This window comes from Haemaphysalis longicornis, unplaced genomic scaffold, assembly GCF_048455015.1.
Source record: "Haemaphysalis longicornis isolate Haplotype H1 unplaced genomic scaffold, Haemaphysalis longicornis Haplotype H1 scaffold_1, whole genome shotgun sequence".
Classification (NCBI taxonomy): domain Eukaryota; kingdom Metazoa; phylum Arthropoda; class Arachnida; order Ixodida; family Ixodidae; genus Haemaphysalis; species Haemaphysalis longicornis.
The window spans coordinates 337,574,778-337,594,920 of NW_027526203.1; the positions used below are offsets into that span (position 1 = coordinate 337,574,778).

General features: G+C 44.2%; 1 protein-coding gene across 4 annotated transcripts in view; it reads right to left on the reverse strand.

Annotated features, from left to right (window-relative positions):
- The window catches only part of Raskol (Ras GTPase-activating protein raskol), a 78,698-nt gene that overhangs the window by 56,498 nt on the left and 2,057 nt on the right, over window positions 1-20,143 (reverse strand). For 2 of the 4 annotated variants that reach the window (XM_077684267.1, XM_077684292.1), the window contains exons 2-4: window positions 16,790-16,941; window positions 8,545-8,659; window positions 2,281-2,346 (exon numbers count right to left, since the gene is read on the reverse strand). In XM_077684267.1, the coding sequence (XP_077540393.1) occupies window positions 2,281-2,346; window positions 8,545-8,659; window positions 16,790-16,941 (333 nt within the window). The remainder of the gene's footprint in view (window positions 1-2,280; window positions 2,347-8,544; window positions 8,660-16,789; window positions 16,942-20,143) is intronic. The other 2 variants (XM_077684274.1, XM_077684283.1) reach the window with 2 other exon arrangements.

Here is a 20,143-nt window from a genome sequence, read left to right on the forward strand (position 1 = left end):
AAACAAAGGGAAGATGATGAGGAGAAGGAGTGAGAAGTTTTCTGAGGTAACTGAAGTGTTCTCACCCATTAAAACCCCTTCCCATCCAGGCAACGGCTACAGACCTGATCACATTTTTAAAAATTACTGTCAACCCTTTTTGTGCTAAAACATGTTAAGAAAAAACATGCGGCCAAACAGATTACATAGACTACATTACATAGATTACATCACATAGACTACATTACCACATATTACATAGACTACATAGGACGGCATTTCCTGCCTTTGCCCAAAAGCAGATTGTGCCCCCTGATTGCGGATAGGAAATGCCACCCTCTGCAGTTGTCCCCGATGTTTGCCTCGCCACCTCAGCCTTGACACCCATAAACAATGGTAACATTTTTGGTTGCCAAAGTGCTGCTGCACGTATCCAGCACGTATGCAACACGTATCCAACTTCCTGGCATACACAGAAGCCCATCACAAACTGGACTACACTGCCACCACGCGCACCTAGAGGGAAGAGGACAACACCCAACTGACCATTTAGGCACACCTGGGTCCACAAACAGCAGCAAAATGATTGGCTGTGCAGTCAAATCGGCAGGCCTATTGAAGCCAATGGTACAGCGAACCCAACAGTATCGGTGTTCAATGCTTTTTTTCCCCCTCCCCAGGTTAAAACTTTGTATGGGTCTGTTTGGTATCACGACACACGGTTTTCACTTGCACAGTCCATCGACAAAGTGTATTTACAGAATGTGTGGCATGTAGACAGAAAAATAGTTTGCCCACCTTGAAACTAAGCTTAATTACTTGAGTTTTGTTCTGTTATTTGGAACTTCTGAGTCAATAATGTTTTAGGTATGAACAGGGTGCCCAAGAAAATTGCACCACTGCTTTACACAAATAGGATGTAGTGAATGTGGTTAATTATTTTGCGGGGCAAGAAACATTTATTTTTGCACGACACTAAATTAACAAATTAAGTTTATATAACCAACATTTTATTTATTTATTTCAATTAGAACCTTGCAGGTCAAACTTTAAAACAGCCGGCTTGGTTGTTTCCAACATGCCACCTGTTGTGCGCCTACTTTTACAGCATTGTCATGGTAGCCACAAAATTGCAAAATAAAAGACTAAAATAAAAAAGGACAAAAAAAAAAGGGAAGAAAAAGAAACCTTAAAACTGTGCAAGCCTGCCTTAGTCTCTGCCAAAATTGTGCCAGGTTCACACACACCACGAAAATACACCCTGAATGCACTGCGCACGCTGAATTACACACCAACTGTTTATACTCTGTAAGCATTTACTCTGTATAGCACAATACTGCTGGAAAATACCAGAAAAATTTTTCAGTTCAACAAACTACATTTCACATCCAGAAACAATATTTCAACACAGAAAATCTTAAATGCACCAGAAGAACATGTAGATGGTCGACTTGCACATATTTGTTCGTCTACTTTTGTTTCTAGTATAATCCATGAATTTGGCACATCATTCTCATTCAGAAACAGCAAAAAAAGATTGCACTGAAAGCAGTGCTTAGAATTTCTTAAAGCTTCTATGTTTCGACTTCCCAGGAAGACAGTCTGTTTTATTTCCTGCTTCCAATGTGACTCTTCCTTCTCAGCCAGCTTTAGTCGATGTGCACTCCCTTTATTTTTTGGAAGCTCGCTCGAAGACAGAAACCATATTTAGCTTATTTAGCTTTATTTAGATGTATTGCATGAAATTTTGTCTACGCAGTTTCTGCAGGACAAAAGCAAAAAAAAAAACTACACATATAGAATGTTGGAATTTTTCGGGGGCTTAGAAAGAGTTAACGCTGTATTCGAACAGCAAAGCATCTGTAGCAACCTTCACATAATAAACATCTAGAGTGAAGTGTAGGGAGCTGGGGCTATATAAGGCAGAATTTTGGGCAAGATATGCACAAATCTAACATTATAGAAAAGAAGAAGAAAAAAAAAGGAATTGAAAAGTAATGTTGGTGTTTCTTACTGGAGTGCACCGACTAGCTACATCAGCCATCACCGAGATAGTGAAGACGAAACAATGCCATCTACATAAAGCCTTTAAAGCATAAGTGCTCAAAGTAGCGCAAGGTCAATTTTATTCCTTCACAAATTAAAAGTGGCAAACTGTTTAGAGATTCTAAGGTTGTTTAGAAACACCATGTGCACTGTACGTAGCATTTTACAGTTGAATTCTATTCTGTGTAATGTACACTTGTAACTTATTACTGGTGTTGTGCAATGTTTAAAATTGTAAATAGAACACTTCCTTACCGGCTCCTGCAGCTGCAGCCATGGAACAAGAGTCAACCTGATGAGCTTCCCGCTTTTTTTTCCCTCCTGTAGGTTTGAGCTTTGCATAAGGTGCCACGAATGGGTGTAACAGACAGACCATTTGTGCACATTGTACAATGAGGCGCCATAACACGCAGGCAAACTGATATTTTTTGGAGAGCTAGAAGTAAACAACAAAAATAAAACTTTTAGGCTAGTCAGTTGCTGGCTTGTTTGAGGCTAAATCTTCTAGATGATCCCCCAGATTGAGGTGTACATTTCATGTTGTTTCTTACCATGATCAACAATACAAGCTGGTTTTGTGTTTCCAAAGTAATACAATTTTAGGCTAAATGATGTAAATGTTATAGAAATGTTCTACATCAGATCAAAGGGGTCCCGAAACACATCTTGAGCATGGTCAATGAACTGGCGCAGTTATCAGGTTACGTCGCTCAATGATATTTAAGGTTATTTACCAACAGCAGAATGCTCATGATTGCGCTGCAAAACTTACCACTCATTTCGAATCCCCGCCATCCTTTGCACCCCTTTTAAATGTCCTCATCGCATCATGAAGCAGCGATCCCTGCTACTGATCAACTTTCGTCGTGCACTGCCATCGTTAATCTGCTCCCCACCCAATACCAACAATTTCTATTGTGGCAGTGTTGCCTGCAGCAGACGCAGTCACGTTCAGCTATGTTTGTTCTCTTTTAAAGTCATCTTGTCATGCACCTTGCTGAAAGGAATCTGGTAGGATGCCAGTGACCTGCACTCGTCTGCTGGTTGCAGCTGTCACTTTCCGAGCATCTCATCGGGCAGTGAATGCATTTGGAAGTACAGAGTTTCCACCATTACCTAACTTCACTTCCTCCTACGTGCAAAAGGACTGAATTACGCACAGATTTACAAAAACACAAACTGCTACCACTGCTCTTGTTTTCCCCCTTCAACCCCTTCAACACATTTCAGAAACTTGAAGCGTTCACTCCACTGATGGATGCATTGATTGCTACAGCCATATCAGACAAACTGGGGTGAAGCACAAGGCTGCCCAAATTCAACCTAAGTGCTCGGCACAGAATCGACCGGTTTTTGTGCACATTCAAAAATTCTGCTAAGATCGTGATAGACTACCCACATGCAGAGCCACGACTCCCGATCTTTTGGCCCGAGTAATTCTAGGGAACTTAGTCGTGCACATGACCACATTGTTGCAAAATAACACCACTGTTATGCTTTCGCATCGACCACTTACAGCTCCAAATGCATGGAATAGTATCTTGTTCCTCACAGATGGCGGGGCAGCCGGTGGGTTGTTCCCCTATGTCATAACGGGCCGCTCTTCAAGCAGGCCCTTGTACATCTGGTTATCTGAGTTGTGTGTTTGGAGTGCTGAGGTTTGTTGCCTTTTGTGGTTATATAGAAAAGCCAAGGGGGGCCACTCGTGTTTCACCTGCTTGCACTCTGAAATTTCTTTGTACACAGCTTAACAGCTGCCTTTATGCTTTATCGCTTGAACTCTTAACCAAGTGCACACATCGTCGATGGGGTAGAAGTGAATAAAAGAAAACTTGGCCAGTTCGCACAGTGAAGGATGCTGGCCATGAAAGGGTTCGCCACTCGAAACTATGCCAGACTGCTTGGCATGAGTCCTTAACCTTCGTTGCATAATCCTTTACTGCATTTTCCTTAACACATATTTTAGTGTTCTTCAATGTACCCTCTGCTTGGCTCAATTTTGATGCTAAATAAACCAAGGTAAAACGCCACCCCATTATTGGAAAGACATCTGTTCGGATTTACTTTTATGTTGTGGGAGCAAACCAGACCCTTCACACTCACTCCTACACAAGTCTACAGTATCTGTTGCCCTACAGTAGCACTACAACCCAGCCAAATCTCACTACAACAAAATCCATGAGTTACGCAAAAAAATTCATCGTGATGAGCCTTTGTTGTTGTAAAGACCACAAAAAGGGGGGAAGGCGCCCGGAGCTACACTCACCATGATGGTTTGTTTTGTCAAAACAGGCAGTGATGCAGAAAAAGTCACATCTTCTTCGGTAGTGAAAAGTAGTGTCAGTAAATAAAGGCTCGAAAAAAGTAGAGGTACTTGTTATTGGCTAGTTTTATGTCCAAATTTTGATAGGCCTAGAAAGAATCTGTGCAGTCTGGTGGAGCCCTTCAGAGAGGCTGCATGTGACCTTTACGCCTTGCAGATAACACGCCTGCGTTCAACAGAAAAGTAACTGACCTTCTGTGCACACTTGTATTTTATTTTGTTTATTTTGCTGGTGTTTTCGTAAGGTACTGTGTATTTGGTGTCTTTCTTTATTTTGGCGGCTTTGTTTCTGTGGGCCTGGCAGTCTTTGAGGCTGTGTGCCTTTGAAAGGCACACCATAATTACTGAATTGCCGCAGTTACTGAATTCAGACATGTGCCTTTGAAAGGCACGTGTCTGAATTCAGTAACTACAGTAATCACTTCGCATAGTCTATCTATTCCCCCTCCTCAGATGTGCCATTAAGAAACTGACCCTCACTCGTCAGTTGCACGAAACTGCTAAATGATTGGCCATCCGTGATAAGCTGCACAGCAACAGTGTCCTCACCATGAGCCATAGGAATGGTTATTGAAATCATTTAGGAAAATACAGCATTTTATTTAACGGCGCTGTGTTTAGAAGTCCAATTAATGCCTCATAAATCCAGGGAAAACATTGCCCTGGAGCACTAGAGGCCTCTGCAGGGGGGCTGAGATGCAGTTTTAATGTGAAAGCATTAGATTAGTTGACTCGGTAAGTCAAAAATCCAGTGTCCTGTGCAAGCAAGAAATGGCAGAGAAAATGGCTGATTGCACAAAGACAATAAAAACATAGTGGAGGAGTTGAAAAGGAAATTGGGAAAATTTGGGACTGGGTAGGAATCGAACTCCAAACTTCCAAAAGGCAAGACGAGCACTCATCCCCAACACCATCACAGCTCGATGACTCCAGTGGACTATATATGGACTTCGTAAACACAGCGAGGCCTTCGGGTTAAAAACGAGTGTTAGTGATATGTACCGAGGCTTACATGAGAAATTTGAACGTGCTAGTTACACAAGTAGCAATTAGGCAGACAGCATAGTACATTGTTAAATGTCCTCCGAGATGCAAATGCATGTGTATGCTCAGTCATAGTAACAGAGGAAAAAAAGAAGGAAAAGATGCAAAGGGAAAAGGGTGATAATAATGCAAGGATATGTTCGGCTACTGGACACTCGTTCTTTCGCATTCACTATGTTGAAAATAACGTGGCTGCAGGCAGCACCACCTGTTGTATCGACCACACACTGATGTGCTCTATTAAATGTGCTCCCAAAAAAGAGAATGAAGTTACTGAAGATCGACATGGCCATCGACTGCACCGGTCTATCATCTTGTCTTTTATAACATCTGGTACCATGAAACCCAGGATGTGACCGATCAGTTCAATAACAATTCCCCATCTGGCGATGTTTTGGCTTCAAGGCTACGGTAGGGATACTTCCTTAATCAAGTTCCGGATCTTAAAAGCTTAGGCCTCGGACAATGCTAGCTATGGAAGCGCCGTCAATATCACAGCAGAACCGATCACGACAAAATGCTATTGAACTGCAGGTGTCCTACTGCTACTCAACTTTCATTTTTCATTTCAACCAATGACAGCACTTCACCAATGAGGATCTCCTAACAAAGCAGTATGTCGTCAGAAAAGGCATCACTTAATCGTTCTAGCTAATTATGTGACGGAAACTGCCATACCATCTATACACAAATTAGAAGTACATTCCCATCCCATCATGCAAAAGAAATCACTGCTGTTGGCTGCGGACTTGTAGATTAATTAGCAGGAAAAGGTTTGCAGATTATTTAAAAGTGAATGAAAGCTACTTACAAACGGTCAAAACTAGCAAGTGCACATGTTTAATCGAAAATCGATGCCCCACAAGCTCATCAGTTGTCCCATGCAGAAGCAGTATTTCTGCAAGGCAACCATACTAATCTCGTGGAGTGCAGCATTTAGGTTAGCAGAGGAAAAGGAAATAGACTGTCGAATGAACAGGATAATGAAGTGGTTGCAGAAATTACAAAAGAAAGCTTTGTGTGTGCACAAGCCCATAAACTGGATAATGGGGTGGTGAAATTACACATAGAGCTATGGTCTGATGAATGGATCATGGAGGGCGGAACAATCAAGGACATGACACTGTTGTCAGAGCGAAGGGCTACAAAAGCATTCAGTTAGAACAGAACTAGAGCTCAGGCATGCTCTACTTAGGCGCTGACGGGTGAATAGTCGAAAGGTGAGGGTGCAAAAAATGATTCCAACCAGAACTCAAAACAAATCAGAAAAGGCCTTAAAAAAACTGGTACCCACAATTACCAATAAGCAAATCAGCCGAACCCTCCGCATTTTAAAAACCCACTAAGCATAGCTGTGACACTTCATCAAGCAACCACATCAGTTGCATTTATAAAAAAAGGGCCAATGGAAACTCTGAAACCAGAGAGGCGGAAAAAACACTGCTGGAGAAGAAAGCGAGCCACCAAGGAACCCACAGCAGCAATAAGCAGGGCTGAAGGTTTTCACCTCCAACAGACAGAACACCGGAAGCTGCGACACATTCCCACTGACGGATGCAAATTAAGCGGAACCTGCATACCTATTAATGGTGCAGCCATCTATGCTACCATCTGCTTTTGCCTTCTTGAGCACCATGGAGTCTTGCTGCTGGTTTAGCTTTGTGGTCAGGCAGCATCGCTCGAATGACACAACCTTTTTATCAAACGCATGTTCCTGATTCCCAACCCGCCCATTGAGAGGACCCCGTGTACAAGAGTTTGCTGCTGTCCAACTACTCCCGGACATTAAGGAGCCTACTGCATTCAGTGCACTGTGAATATTACAACCCTGGAGGTGAAAAGGAACCGTGGGAAATGCGCATTCATCTTTGGGCAGGTCGGTTCGTTCAACACCCACAGGTGCCAGAACACTTCTTTGAAGGCTGCAGCAGCGAAGTAGTACCTGTTTTTTACCATGGCAGCCCTATTACTCAGCCGGTGAGCCTGTTGCTTCGTAATTTCAAGAACAGGTACATACAGAGAGTTTGGCAAAATATTTGCAGCTACTGAGGCTCATGTTGTGTGATAGGCTCATGGTTACTGACTGTGGGGTGGTACATTTTGAAGATAATGCATGTCAGAAGAGCCATCAATCTCTCTAAAAATTATTTTAAATATAGAGCAGCTTCTGAGCTACAACCCCATCTACCCAATCAACCTCCCTATAAAAGGGACCATGAAGACAACATACATTCTTGCTTCATTCAAAAGAACTAGCCTGCGATAACTCATGCAACTTCACTCTGGCTCCAAGAAACATCGCTGTGGTAAACAAAAGATCGCATGTACTGAAAAACTTTCAATGTTCCCGCTACACAACGTCAGTGGTGATGTCACTGGTGGGGTAACAAAAACAGAGCAACTAACACATTACTCCAATCTAGCATTCAAGCAGTATGATCAAACGAGTACAAGCACCACTACAGCCGTGCAATCAGGTTTGTCGGAAGTAGCTTTTGTCGGGGGCCACCAGTTGCACTGACTAGCCCCGTGACGCCAGAGGAGCAGCGCAAGAAAGAGGCCAGTGAGTCGCCACACCTTTTCCATCTGTTTTCCTTATTACTTAGAATAAATGTTTGGGTGAAAATTAGCATGGTCGTTATTCTGATGTGGCAATCTTACGAAAGAACCAAACTTGTAGCTTGTCTTCGTGGTTCCGTTTAATCCTGTGCCTGGGAATTAAAACCTACAAATGAAGGAAAAGGGCTGGTACCTCTGCTGTAGCATGGCCAAAGAGTGCCAGAATACTTAAAACAGTTGCTGGGTCAAAGGTTTCCACAGTGTACGAGAATACGAACCTAACATGCAATTTTATTTCCCTTAAAAGGCAGCCTAGCAGTTCCCTTCAGAATAAGACCCTAGAAATTATCCCCACGTGCGACATTTTCTTCTAAAGATCTTTGGTTGGCATCCACATGTGCTGGCAGTACCCTGTTGTGGCACTTTAGAGGCTGTGCATTGCTACGACTTGCTGTAGGGCCCCAGTTGAAATCCACTAAGACGGAGTTACTCGTTGAATAAGCGCAGCTGCTGCTGCTGCTGTGCCAAGTGTTGTACCCTCAGATCTAAGAGCCTTGAATGGCACCAAAAGAGGATAATTTGGCAGTAGTCACCTGGTGGGGAGCAGCAGCCCAGCAGACGGTCGTCACGCAGGGAGCCCGTCTCTGAGAGTGGGCCCTCGTCTTCTTCAGGCAAAACTTTGTCCCAGTCTGCACCCCAGGGACGGCCCTGGTGGGATGTGCACAAAAGTATGGTCACTGCACCGCCTGTTTGAGCTAAAAACGCCGACTTATCAGCACACATGCAGAAAGCTTGGTAGCACTAAGCCCGTAATATCGACAAGCAACTTATGTGACAAACCTGCACAACCTGTTCAAATGATGTCAGATTTCAAGTCGTGCTGCTCAACTGCCAGAGTGCAACACATTCATACGTGACAACTGCACATTTTGACTGGGCAGTGACTCCTGGACTTGGACTTTTGGGGGACCCAGGCAAAAAGTTCGACAGACAGAACATTCACAACTTGTAAAAAGTTTTCACGCATGTGCGCTCTGCATACTTAGTTATGTTGGATTCCAATGGCAGATGCGGAGCCCGTTCAAAGCATGGATGACGGGTGATTCCTCCACTGAGCTCCGGCAATTCTCCTCAGAATGTTCACCCGAGTATTAAGAGATAAAACCGTTGTGTCCACTGCCCCTCGCCAATATGGATAAGGGCTGCACTCAGTCCTTATCTTGAGTATGATTCTTTACCAGCTGCCCTTGATTCCCCTTCAGACTCACAGTGTCAGTGCCTTGAGGCGTTACACAGGAAAGGGCTGAAGATTGCAATGGGGGTTCCTACACTCCGCTTGCCAGCCTCACAGAGGCTAATCATGCAGGTGATGCAGGAAGAGTGGTACTCAGGCAGCTTCGCACAAGAACATCTTATGCATACGCTGCACTCAGTACCCTGAAAATGCTGTGCCCTCAGTGGACAGGAAAAAAAGCACACTTCAATGCCACCATAGTCGCATGACAGTCTCCTATGTAAGCTCCACATCCCCAATCTGACAGTCAAGCACAACACCCAGGGGTAGGACAGCTAGAATAGCTTATGGAGCAATTTTTGGAGCACAAAAACCCACTTTTGGAGTAGCTCACTCGGGTAAAAAAGCGTAATTTTGAAGCAGCACAGGAGCAAAGTACCATAAAGGAAACTTGTTTTAGAGGGGAAGATATGTCTTGGGTGAAGGCACAAGTGACGCATTCAGTTCAAATTCCTTCCTGCCGTCTTCGAGTAAAACAGGCCACTTTGGAGAAAGTGTGTGTCCCCACTTTTCCACAGGGCGTAATATCTCAGAATTGGATACGCTGTCCCAGCACTGATGGGGAAAGTGACGCCTCCAGCTGCACCTGCAGATAGCCTCCTCCAGCCCGCATTGGCCCCCACAGCACCCGACCAACAGCAGCAACCAGCTCCTGACCCCCACAAGGCGATCTTGTAAGAGGGGGGGATATGTTGTTTATGCTGGGCAGAAACGCAAGTTGCGAGAGCGAGGATTCGGGCCCTCGTAACACATGCCAATTAGTGTTTCCTAAGAGGGCATATATACGCTTTCTTTTGCCAAAGCCACCCCAACAAAAGCACTGCTCGTTTCTCTTTCCGGAATAAACCACCTTTTTGGGTGTTCCCCCATGTCAGCTCGTTATTGACTGCTACGACACAACAGACCCTTTGCCCTTGGGCACGAAGTTTTCAGTTATGTGCCTTTTGCCCGCCATCTAACCGTCGCATTTGCAGGTAACTGGGACGCCTGATAGGCTGCAAACCAGCAAAGCTGTTCTCGCTGCCAGCGATGCAGCATGTCTTCGTTCGTTATCTTGCAAACACATAAAAAAGCAGTGTCTGCACTTATATGGATATGTACCCAAAATTGCATTCCAAAATCAGCTAGCCGCGCGGTTCCCAAGCCACCGCGGCGGTCGATTTCACGTGAGCCGTGCCAGTTGCGTCCCGCTTTCCACTCCCCGATGCCTACTCCTGCAGCCCCGCAGACAAGCGCGCCTCGAGTGAAATGAGACAAACAACCCTTCATCACCGCATCATGCGAACAGCTTTGCACTGCCATCGAGACGGAGAGAGAAAGGGAAGCCAATGAAGGAAGCAAACAAGCATCCTTAGCCGAAAATTGCCAGAAATTCACCATGTTGCCATTCATGATTTCAGGTGGCCACTGGCCTCTCAAATTCGCCAATTTGGCAAAAGATAGCCACTAGTGGCAACCCTGGGAGGTACTTCTGCCGGGAAAGGGTGGACCTGCCCTTAATGTTGTGCTTGGCGCAGCGCAGGCGCAATTTGGGTCAATTTTGTGGTTTTGGCACATCTTGTAGCACCAAGTCGCAAATGTAGCACTCTGGCACAATTGGCACAGCTGTACCACCCCCGAGCACCCCAGTGGAAGCAGTCAGACCCTTGGTGCTTGAACACCTTGAAAAAGCTTAATTGAACCCCCTGTAAATTTTTACTGATGGCTCAGCTGATCAGCATCGCAGGGTTAGTGCAGCGGCATGTGTCATTCCATCTGTGGAGCTGTCCTACAAGGCTCGGCTAGACCACCTGGTTTCATTCACCGTGAGTGAGTGTGTTGTGATTGTGGCTGCTTTGTGGTACCTTAAAGGGGCCATGCAGAGAAAAGGCAAGTTTGTTTTATTCGAAAGACTTCGTGTTTTATGGTGCCCCGAGTGCTTGTCCAGCAGCAAATGATGCCATATTCACTGAGAAATTAATCAATTTAGGCTAGAATTTTGATTCTCCCGCCAAATCTCATGTTTTCGTGACGTCCACGATGAAGTCATAAGTGCGCGTATTCAAACGAACTTCCACTGCGTCATTCGGCTCTGCAGCCTTGCTTGCCGTCAGCCCTCCCAGATGGCGCTACCATACTCAGCCACGGACCGTTGTCCACCATTGCTTTGTTTTTTACCATATTTGCACCTGGCTTGTTTTTGTTACTGTAGAAAGTAATCGTTTTGTTAAACATGGGGTATCCTTAACAAACAGGGACAATGTCGCTTACGCCAATCGGCCAGTGTCATGTAAGACAACTCCGAAGCGGCGGACCACTGTGCAGCTAAAACAAGCATAGTGCACCCAGTACCAACAGCAGTACACATCGGTAGTTCTATGTTTACGTGTATTTTCGTAACTTTCATTGTTTACTGCACCATTCTTACTGCTGTAAAATGAGTATGAATTACATTTAAGCGCAAATAGCTCGTTCGGCAAGATTATAGGCCCCGCCTAATTTGCGTTTGCTTTTGCCGCCCTCAGCCAATTGCACAGCTGGCAGGGGTGAGACAGCTGAATCTGATTTGGGAGTAGTTTTTGGAGCAGAAAAATCTCATTTTGGAGCAGAAGAACCTTGATTTGGAGCAGAAAAATGACATTTATTATGTCCCCTTAGGAGCCTAAAAAATTAAATTTTTGGCAACTCACGGGCAAAAAGTGCACTTTTCAGTCGGTTTTGAATTTACATATCACTGAAACAGCCTTTCAATAAAGTTTTTTTCTACCAGAGTATCCCAAGGTGCGAACTGCACTACCTTTTTACTATACTATTATATCAATTTTTAAATTCTTAGGCTCTATGCATAGATAGCCTGGAGTTCCATTGAAAATATCGAATTGACAAACTAAGCAATCATAAGGCATTTTTATTATCATGTGAATGCCGAAATTGTTATTTTTGTAATTCCAGACTCGTCTTTATGCACAACTGTAGAGCCACGGCAAAAGTTGCGCAAAGCGAGGTCACAGTCGTCGCACCCCACCAGCCCTCCCATTTCAATCCCCAAGGTGCACGTTCACTACGACCATAATCTAAGTAACGTTGGTATGTTCAGCCACCTCCCTTTCGGCATTAAATTTCACTTCAGATAGATGAACCACTATTACTAGCGTGCAATAATAGCCCGTCCCGCTATCAAGCTGCCCATTCTGCAGCGCCAATCGTCCCAATCCCATCGCTCGCAAGTTCGCTGTGAAAGGCAGCAATAACTCAGTGTTTTTTAAGACCACAATGAGTCCGAAATTTCACTTCAAGCACGCACCGGCCTCAAACTCAAGGCTGAAACACGGCGAATTCGCGGGCACCACGTTGTTTTCGATGCACTCCCGTCTTTCGAGTCTCGCAACTTCCCGCAACTGTTCAAATGAAAAAACGTAAACCCAGCCACCCCATAACTAAAAACCAAGGTAGAAATCGGCGAAGAGCGCTCTGCCTGAACCACAAGCAGCTGTTTCGCCCGGCGGCCATGTTTTCACATCTTCACCACACCAAGATGGCGGCACCCAGTAATATCATTCCGGTGATACGGCGCCCCGAAAATTGCCGTTTTTTCATCAACTTGCACAAGTAGTTTGACGCCTCAGTACAGATAAGTATTTTTTCTACAGGACTTTGCAGTGGCTTTCAATGGGAAAATTTTAAAAACATACGGAATATAACATGTGGAACCCGACATTGTGACTTCCGAAAAAACTATCTCAAGGACAATTTTATGCGGGTTTTTTATGGAATGATCAATCAATTAAACCTCTACAAACAGCATCACCTTGGCGGTGTTGGAAAATTATGCTGTCAGTAAGCATTTTTCCCCACTGAAACTGACGGGAGCATTAAATTCTTTGGCTCTCAGACTGTTTTGGAGCAGTTTGGTGTAATTTTTGCAATTTTCAAGCTTATGGAGCAGCCTGGGGCAGGAAAACAAATTTGTATCAAATCTGCGCAATATGCACAGCTGTCTCACCCCTGAGCTGGGCACATATGACATCATAGGTTCTGTTGCGGGAAATGAGATAGTAGGTCGCATGGCCATTCTCTTTTTTCCTAATTATACAGCTTATTTGAGCGAAGTGTGCATTAAAAGTGGTGTCAATATGATTCTAACGAGGCAATCTTTCGAACGAACCAAACTTGTGTTTTGTCTGCGTGGCCCCAAGTCATGCAGACCGCAGCAAGTAGTTATCTTAACTGATTGTAAAGCCGCACTGCAGCTTTTGCAGCGTGGGAATCCTACCAGAAGGATTTGCCAGCGCTCACTACAGCTTGTGAAAGATCTCACCAGCAAGGTCGTTGTTGTAAGATTCCAGTGGTTATTACCATCTCATGTTGGCATCAAAGGCAACGAGGCCGCAACATGCAATGTCATTTGCTCCTACTGTGAAAGTGTCCCGCGACTTCTAGATCACCTGAAGGGCAATTAGCGACTATTTTAATCTAGCTTGGTGATCCACAAGTTCTCAGAAATGTGTTTTAATAGTTTAAAATTATCCGCAGGTTTTCAATTATTGCTACTCTTGGGAGAAGCACTGCAGTAAAGCCAAATCCTTAAAACTTTTTTTGAGAAGGCTTATTTTAAGCACTATGTGCTGAAAAGAAAAGGGCCACCTTGGTGTGCTGCTGCCATTTATGGAAAATTACCCCCGCCCTTCCGAAAGTTCAGTACCTCGACCCCATATGAGTCAACCCCTAAAAAATGGTTATCCCTGCAAAATGTCAGTAAAATTACACACAAACAATGAGGATTAGCTGACCCCTAGCAAGCCCCTATTCCCTTGACATCATGGCAAAGAAGTGAAATTCATAAAGCTCTTTTTATAAGGGGAACACAAGTGTCAAGGTCCCATTCAGTAATACTAGTTCTACTGCCATATTTCAACACTTATGGATGGAAGCCTCGCACAAACAATTGTGGAGCCACCAAGAAATTTGGGTCACAATAACTTTACAGGTTGCGCATATCTTTTGTACTGAGGAAAGGCTGGTAAGAGGATTGTGAGCCCACAGGTTTTGAAGAAGAGATCATGTTACTATTGGGTGTCCCAGGCATGCAAGTAGTTACCCCCCGAAATAAGCTACAGTAGGCGTAGCTACTGTAAATAAGCGTGGCTCATTTTTCTTGGGGCTACGCTTTGCAGAAGCCTATTTTTTTATCCTTCTGTCCTTAATTTTGTTGATAATGCATGCAGGAATGCATTCCTGAGCACTGCTAGTCTTAAACCACCTCGTAATAGTTCAATCCGAAATGTGCATTTTAGCTTTGGTATGTACAATACCTAGCTATATTTATCTTTAAAGAGGCCATGCAGGCAAAATACAAGCTTGTTTTATTCGAAAGATTTGGTGCTGCATAGTGCCCCCAGCACTTGTTCGAAAGAAAACGATGCTTTATTCACTGAGAAATTAATCAGTTTAAGTTAAAATTTTGATTCTCCCACCAAATCGTGTGTTTCATGACGTCTGCAATGACGTACCAGGACTTGTCTTCAAGCGACCATTAATGTGCTGTTCAGTCTGCAGCGGACTCCCGCCCGTCTTGTTTACCGTCAGTCCTCCTAGATGGCGCCACCATACTGTGCAGGACTGCTTTGCTTTGCTCTGCTTCTGACCAAATTTGCACCTGGTTTGTTTTTGTTGCGGTAGGCAGTAATCGTTTCATGAAACATTGGGTATGCTCGACAAACAGGGTCACGTTAGACAATGTCACTTTTTGCCAATTAGCCAGTGTCACATGAGACGACCCCAAATCACCGGACTGCTGTGCAGCTATAGCAAGCATAGTGCGCGCAGTACCAACAGCAGTATGCACTGGTACTTCTATGACGTGTACTTTCGTCCAAATTTAAATGTACTTTCGTAACTTCCATTGTTTACCCCACCATTCTTACTGCTATAAAATGAATATGCATTGATTTGATTGATTGATTGTAGGGTTTAACGCGCCGACGCAACGCAGGCGATGAGGCGCGCCGTAGTGGAGGGCTCCGGATTAATTTTGACCCCCTGGGGATCTTTAATGTGTGCCGAAATCTCGTACACACGGGCATTTTTGCTTTTCGCCTCCACCAGAAAAGCGGCCGCCGCGGCTGAGAATCGAACCCACGACCTCGTGCTTAGCAGCGCAATGCCATAGCCACTGAGCCACCGCGGCGGGTAATGAATATGCATTACATTTAGGCAAAAATAGCTTGTTCTGCAAGCTTATAAGCCTTGCCTAACTTGCATTTGCTTTTGCCGGCCTCAGCCAATTGCACAGCTGTGCTTTTAAGTCATAGGTTCTAGTGCGGGGAACGAGCTAGTGAGTCGCATGGCCATTACCTTTTTTCCTAATTATATAGCCTATTTTAGTGACGTTTACGTTAAAAAGTGGTTTCAGTATGATTCTAACGAGGCAATCTTTAGAATGAACATAATGTGTTTTGTATAATAAAAGGCTACCAAGCACGTGACTGACAAATAAAAACAATGTTTGCTTAGTTGGGAGGCTAATATGGTTCCTTTCTTGTTTCAACAATGAACTAAGACTTCTTTTGGTACACATCAGCAATGCAGTGCATGAGAGCAACTGTAGCAATTGCAGCACAAACATATATGACAGACAAAGAAGGTGGCAAACGACCGTGCTTGTCTACTTTTTGATCTATGTTCTGGTTTTGTACACCGTCTTCCACATTTTGAGTTAATATACCAACCAACTGACATTAATCAACATTCCATATGAGACTAGTGTTCTCCAGTTTAAAGTTTATTTGGCACCACACACTTGCAGAGAAAGCAGTTATACCAGGGTGCAGGCAAAAAGTCTTTTTTTTTTATCTTGAAAAAGGCCTGCACCCCTGGTACATTGGCAGAGTGAAATGATAACCTACCAAATGGATTCAGTACAATGCATGGAGGTACTGCTAAGTTCTACATTTTTGCGAGCACACAATTTTTGCGAATGGCTACAATTCATAGAAAAAAAAAACTTCACGAGAACCTCTGCAGGGCCCATTCTTTCAGAAACAGAAACACCGGTGTTTTATTACTTCAGCCTCAGTTTTAAAAAAAGTAAATGTACTTCTAAACGACTTCACATAGCCTGCTGGCAACTTATGTGCCAAGACTACACATTGTGTGTTTACAGTTCTTGAGCCCATGTAGAGTTCATGTACCTAAACTAGCTCAGAAAATCTTCAAATTGGTATTTAACTGTTGAAAAAAGCAATATCATAAGTTAGACTATCCTCACACTATTTCAGCCACTGAAGAAAGCATGCATTCTATATTATGAATGCAGACGTGAGAAGATATCTGTGAGAACAAGTGTACTCCTCTAGCATTGTTCACTCCTCATTCCCTTCACAATGCGGTTAAGCACTATCCAAATATAGTACAAAGACTGTCCCACACTTTAATTTGTGAAACACTTGGATAGCAAATAAAAAGACGTTTATGTTACACAAATTTTTAACTGGGACCAGGCCCAAGAAGCCTTAAAAAAAAACCTTCCAGGGCAGCTTGCCTGCTCTCCCCATGCCGAGACTCACGTGGAGCACACGTCGGGCGATGTCCTCGCTCGGGAAGTGCGTCAGGGTCCCCTTCTCCGGGAGCAGCACACAGAACCGCTGCTGCCAACAGCGCCCCTGGTGGCGAGCACGCTTCAATGCAGGCGCCCTGGGCTCCGGTCCTGCGTCCAGTTCTGCGTAGCCAGTCATTTGTGCAGCAAGCCTGGCCCATCTCTAACAATGGCTACAGCTCGCCATGTCCGGGAGACCAGAAAGGCCGGTTCATGCGCGCATGCATTACAATAACGGAAAGCATAAAAATTAGAGGCACGCAAGTGTCCAATTTTTTTCACCACGAATGGTGTATGAATAACAAAAACTGACGGTGAATCGAGTCAAATTTTTGAATAAGAACGTCATCAGTTTTAACAGGTCAAGAGCATCTAAACATACACACATACATATATATACAAAAGATAATTTCAGCATTCCAAACCCTTTTTGCAACTAGTGCGTCTATGTTATTGTGATCAATTAAAAAATAATAGTACAATAAGTAATTAATGAAAGAATACGACAAATTGGGGAAAAAAATGCAGAACAAGAAACTCTACCTCACTTTCATCGGGAAGTGCAAGCTCGTCTATGTGGAAAACAGGTTTGCTGGCAGAGTGCAATCTCTTTGTGCATTGAAAAGGGGTGGTAGTAGACATGCGAGCAGCTGCATGACCAGATGCCCAGCTGCAAGCATGGCAGACAGGGATTGGCAGCTCACCATGGGGCTCTCGCCACTGCTCATAGCCAGTGTGCACTACAGTGACGGGAAGAAAGGAACCTGGGGCGGTATTCTCGTAAGTGTCCCTTTTGAAAACGTCCCTTTTGCGTCCCTTTCATCGTGACGTACTTCCGGTTAAGAAGTGGACGTTAGCAGCATGGAGGAAAATTGGCAACAGGTTTGCCGCGCTTGCGTTACGTCACTTCCGGTTGTTTGCTTTTAGCCAATCAGGGCTCGCCAAAAGGGACATTTTTGAAAGGGACGCAAAAGGGACAAAACTCGAGAATACCGCCCCTGGACTGCCAAGGCACTTCCTTTCAGGTAGAACAAAAAAGTCCAAACGCGTAATGGTTGTTTACTTCCCAGAGATTTGTGTGGATGACTTCTCTTAATACGCATCAGCAGAAAGCATCTTCATCTCAATTTCCTCACATCTGAAATTAACCGATAGTTTTGTGCAAGCATTGAGCTAGGCTTTCTTGCACAGCTGTGACGTCGTGTGGAGAAGCCAATGCAATAAAAAAGAAAAAAAAAGCATTTGCTGTGCAGCCTTTCTTCCTTCTGTCAAATGTAGATGAAAATTTTCAACAAACTCGATTACTCCATGCATCTTGCATACAGGGCAAAAGACGTGTACTTTAAAATTTGAGCAGAAGAAAAAAAAAAACAGAGGAAGCCATGTCCTCCGGACGAGCAGCAGTCACGGCGCAAAAACGACTCTAGCTAGGAGTTGCCAAACTTGAGAAGGGCAAATGAACAGCACTGGGAAAAATCTGTGAGTATCAGCCCAAACTTTCTACCTCAGATGCAAAGTGGCATGTTAGTTTGCCGTGTTTACTAGGCAACCCATGTGAGGTCCAGTTGCTTCCAGAGGCTGATTATCAAGCTTGAACTTGATTATCGAGCGTGAAGCAGTGCTAATTGTATTCCTTACTTTTGGTTTTGTCCTTAGTTCTACTTCTCATTGAATCCCAAGTGTGTTTTCTTAAAAAAATGGGCACAATTATGTAAAAGGGAACATTAAAGGACGGATGTTCGACGACAATGTGCAAGCCTCCTGATAGAGCAAACATGGAATGGTAAGCACCACTCAAGTGTAGCTCTACGACTGCAATAAGATGCTTCACAGTATTTCTGTTCAGTTGAAAAAGAACAAGTGCGCTCACTCAGCGCTAAAATATTGACTACCCTCACTCCAGTATAATCACTTCATGACTCCACGCTCAATTTGAAAGCAGTTCTAATTTGTTTCCATTGTTTTTACTAGTACACTGCAAATATGCTCACAACCCCCTGCTGCACATTTTACCCCACAGTTATGTGTAGATAAACACCAAATGTTCCCTTCCTGAGCTTGACTACACCTTTGGTGCTTAAAATACTATAAAAAGTGCAAGTGTGCAGAATAAAGAAATCCTGGCTTGGCACCCACAGTTAAGATTGTTCACGAGAAACCAATACAGAACCTGTCACTCTCGGTCCTTAAAGGAGCCATGAAGACAAAATACAAGTTGGGTTTATTAGAAAGACTGCTTAGTCCAGATAAAAATGATACCATTATCATCACAATCTTCGAACAAATAACGGAGATATTAAAGAAAACGTGTGAAGCAGTCGCGACCCCCTAGCCAATTTCCCGCAACTTTTCTATGACGTCACGGAACCTTGTTTGTGCGATTGGCGGCCGCCTAACTGATCTGTCGCGACGACACATGACTGGACGTCTGTAATGGGGCCTCTAGTTCCCTTTGACCACATCACTTGAAAGCTAACGTGCAGTTGACGCACTGAAAATTATGTTATATTGTTGGCCCGTATGACGTCATCCTTGCTCATAACACGTCACTGTGGCGCAAAATTTGGAAGTTTTTAAATACTTCTTGCTTTTTTTTCGTCAAAAAAACGTCTTTTGTGGCTGTAATGGAGCTGAGTGAGATAGTGAATCGTAGTTCTTTCAAATTAAACGAAGTTGTATTTTCTCTTCATGGCTCCTTTAACTTGAAGTACAGCTAAATTTTTATGCAGTCTCTGTACCACCCAAACAAAACTAGGCGACACTTAAGAAATGTTTGAAAGGGAAAGAAAAAATGCACAGCTGACGATGTTCATGCTCTCTTCTGTCCTGCCACCAACACTCCACCCGGCTGTCCCGCCTCAAAGTTCATGCCCTCTTGCATGCAGATGAAACACTTTCAATTCTGCATGCAAGGACTCAATCCTTTGTCTATGCCAGGGGTTGGCAACCTTTTGAGGTGAAGGGCCGAGTTGCATGAAGCCTACACAGCAAAGGGCCGGACGGCAAATCAGGTGGTGGGTGGGTGGGGGGGGGGGGGGGGGGGGGGGGCTTTGCAGGCAAAGAGAAAAAGTTCAGCAAATTGCCAATAATATTTGACAATAATTGAGAATAATCTGGCTCAATGTGAAGATGGGGGACAATGCCAACTGGAAGCGATCAATCCTCTGTTCTTGTCTCCCGTCTAACGTCCCCATTTGCAATCAAAACTCGCGTGTCGGCCTTCAGGTATGAAGTGACTGACAGGGGGGTTCTGACGACAAGCTGGGGGACCTAATAATTCCGGCCCGGGGGGGCGTATGCAACCTGCAGGCCGAAGGCTGCCGAC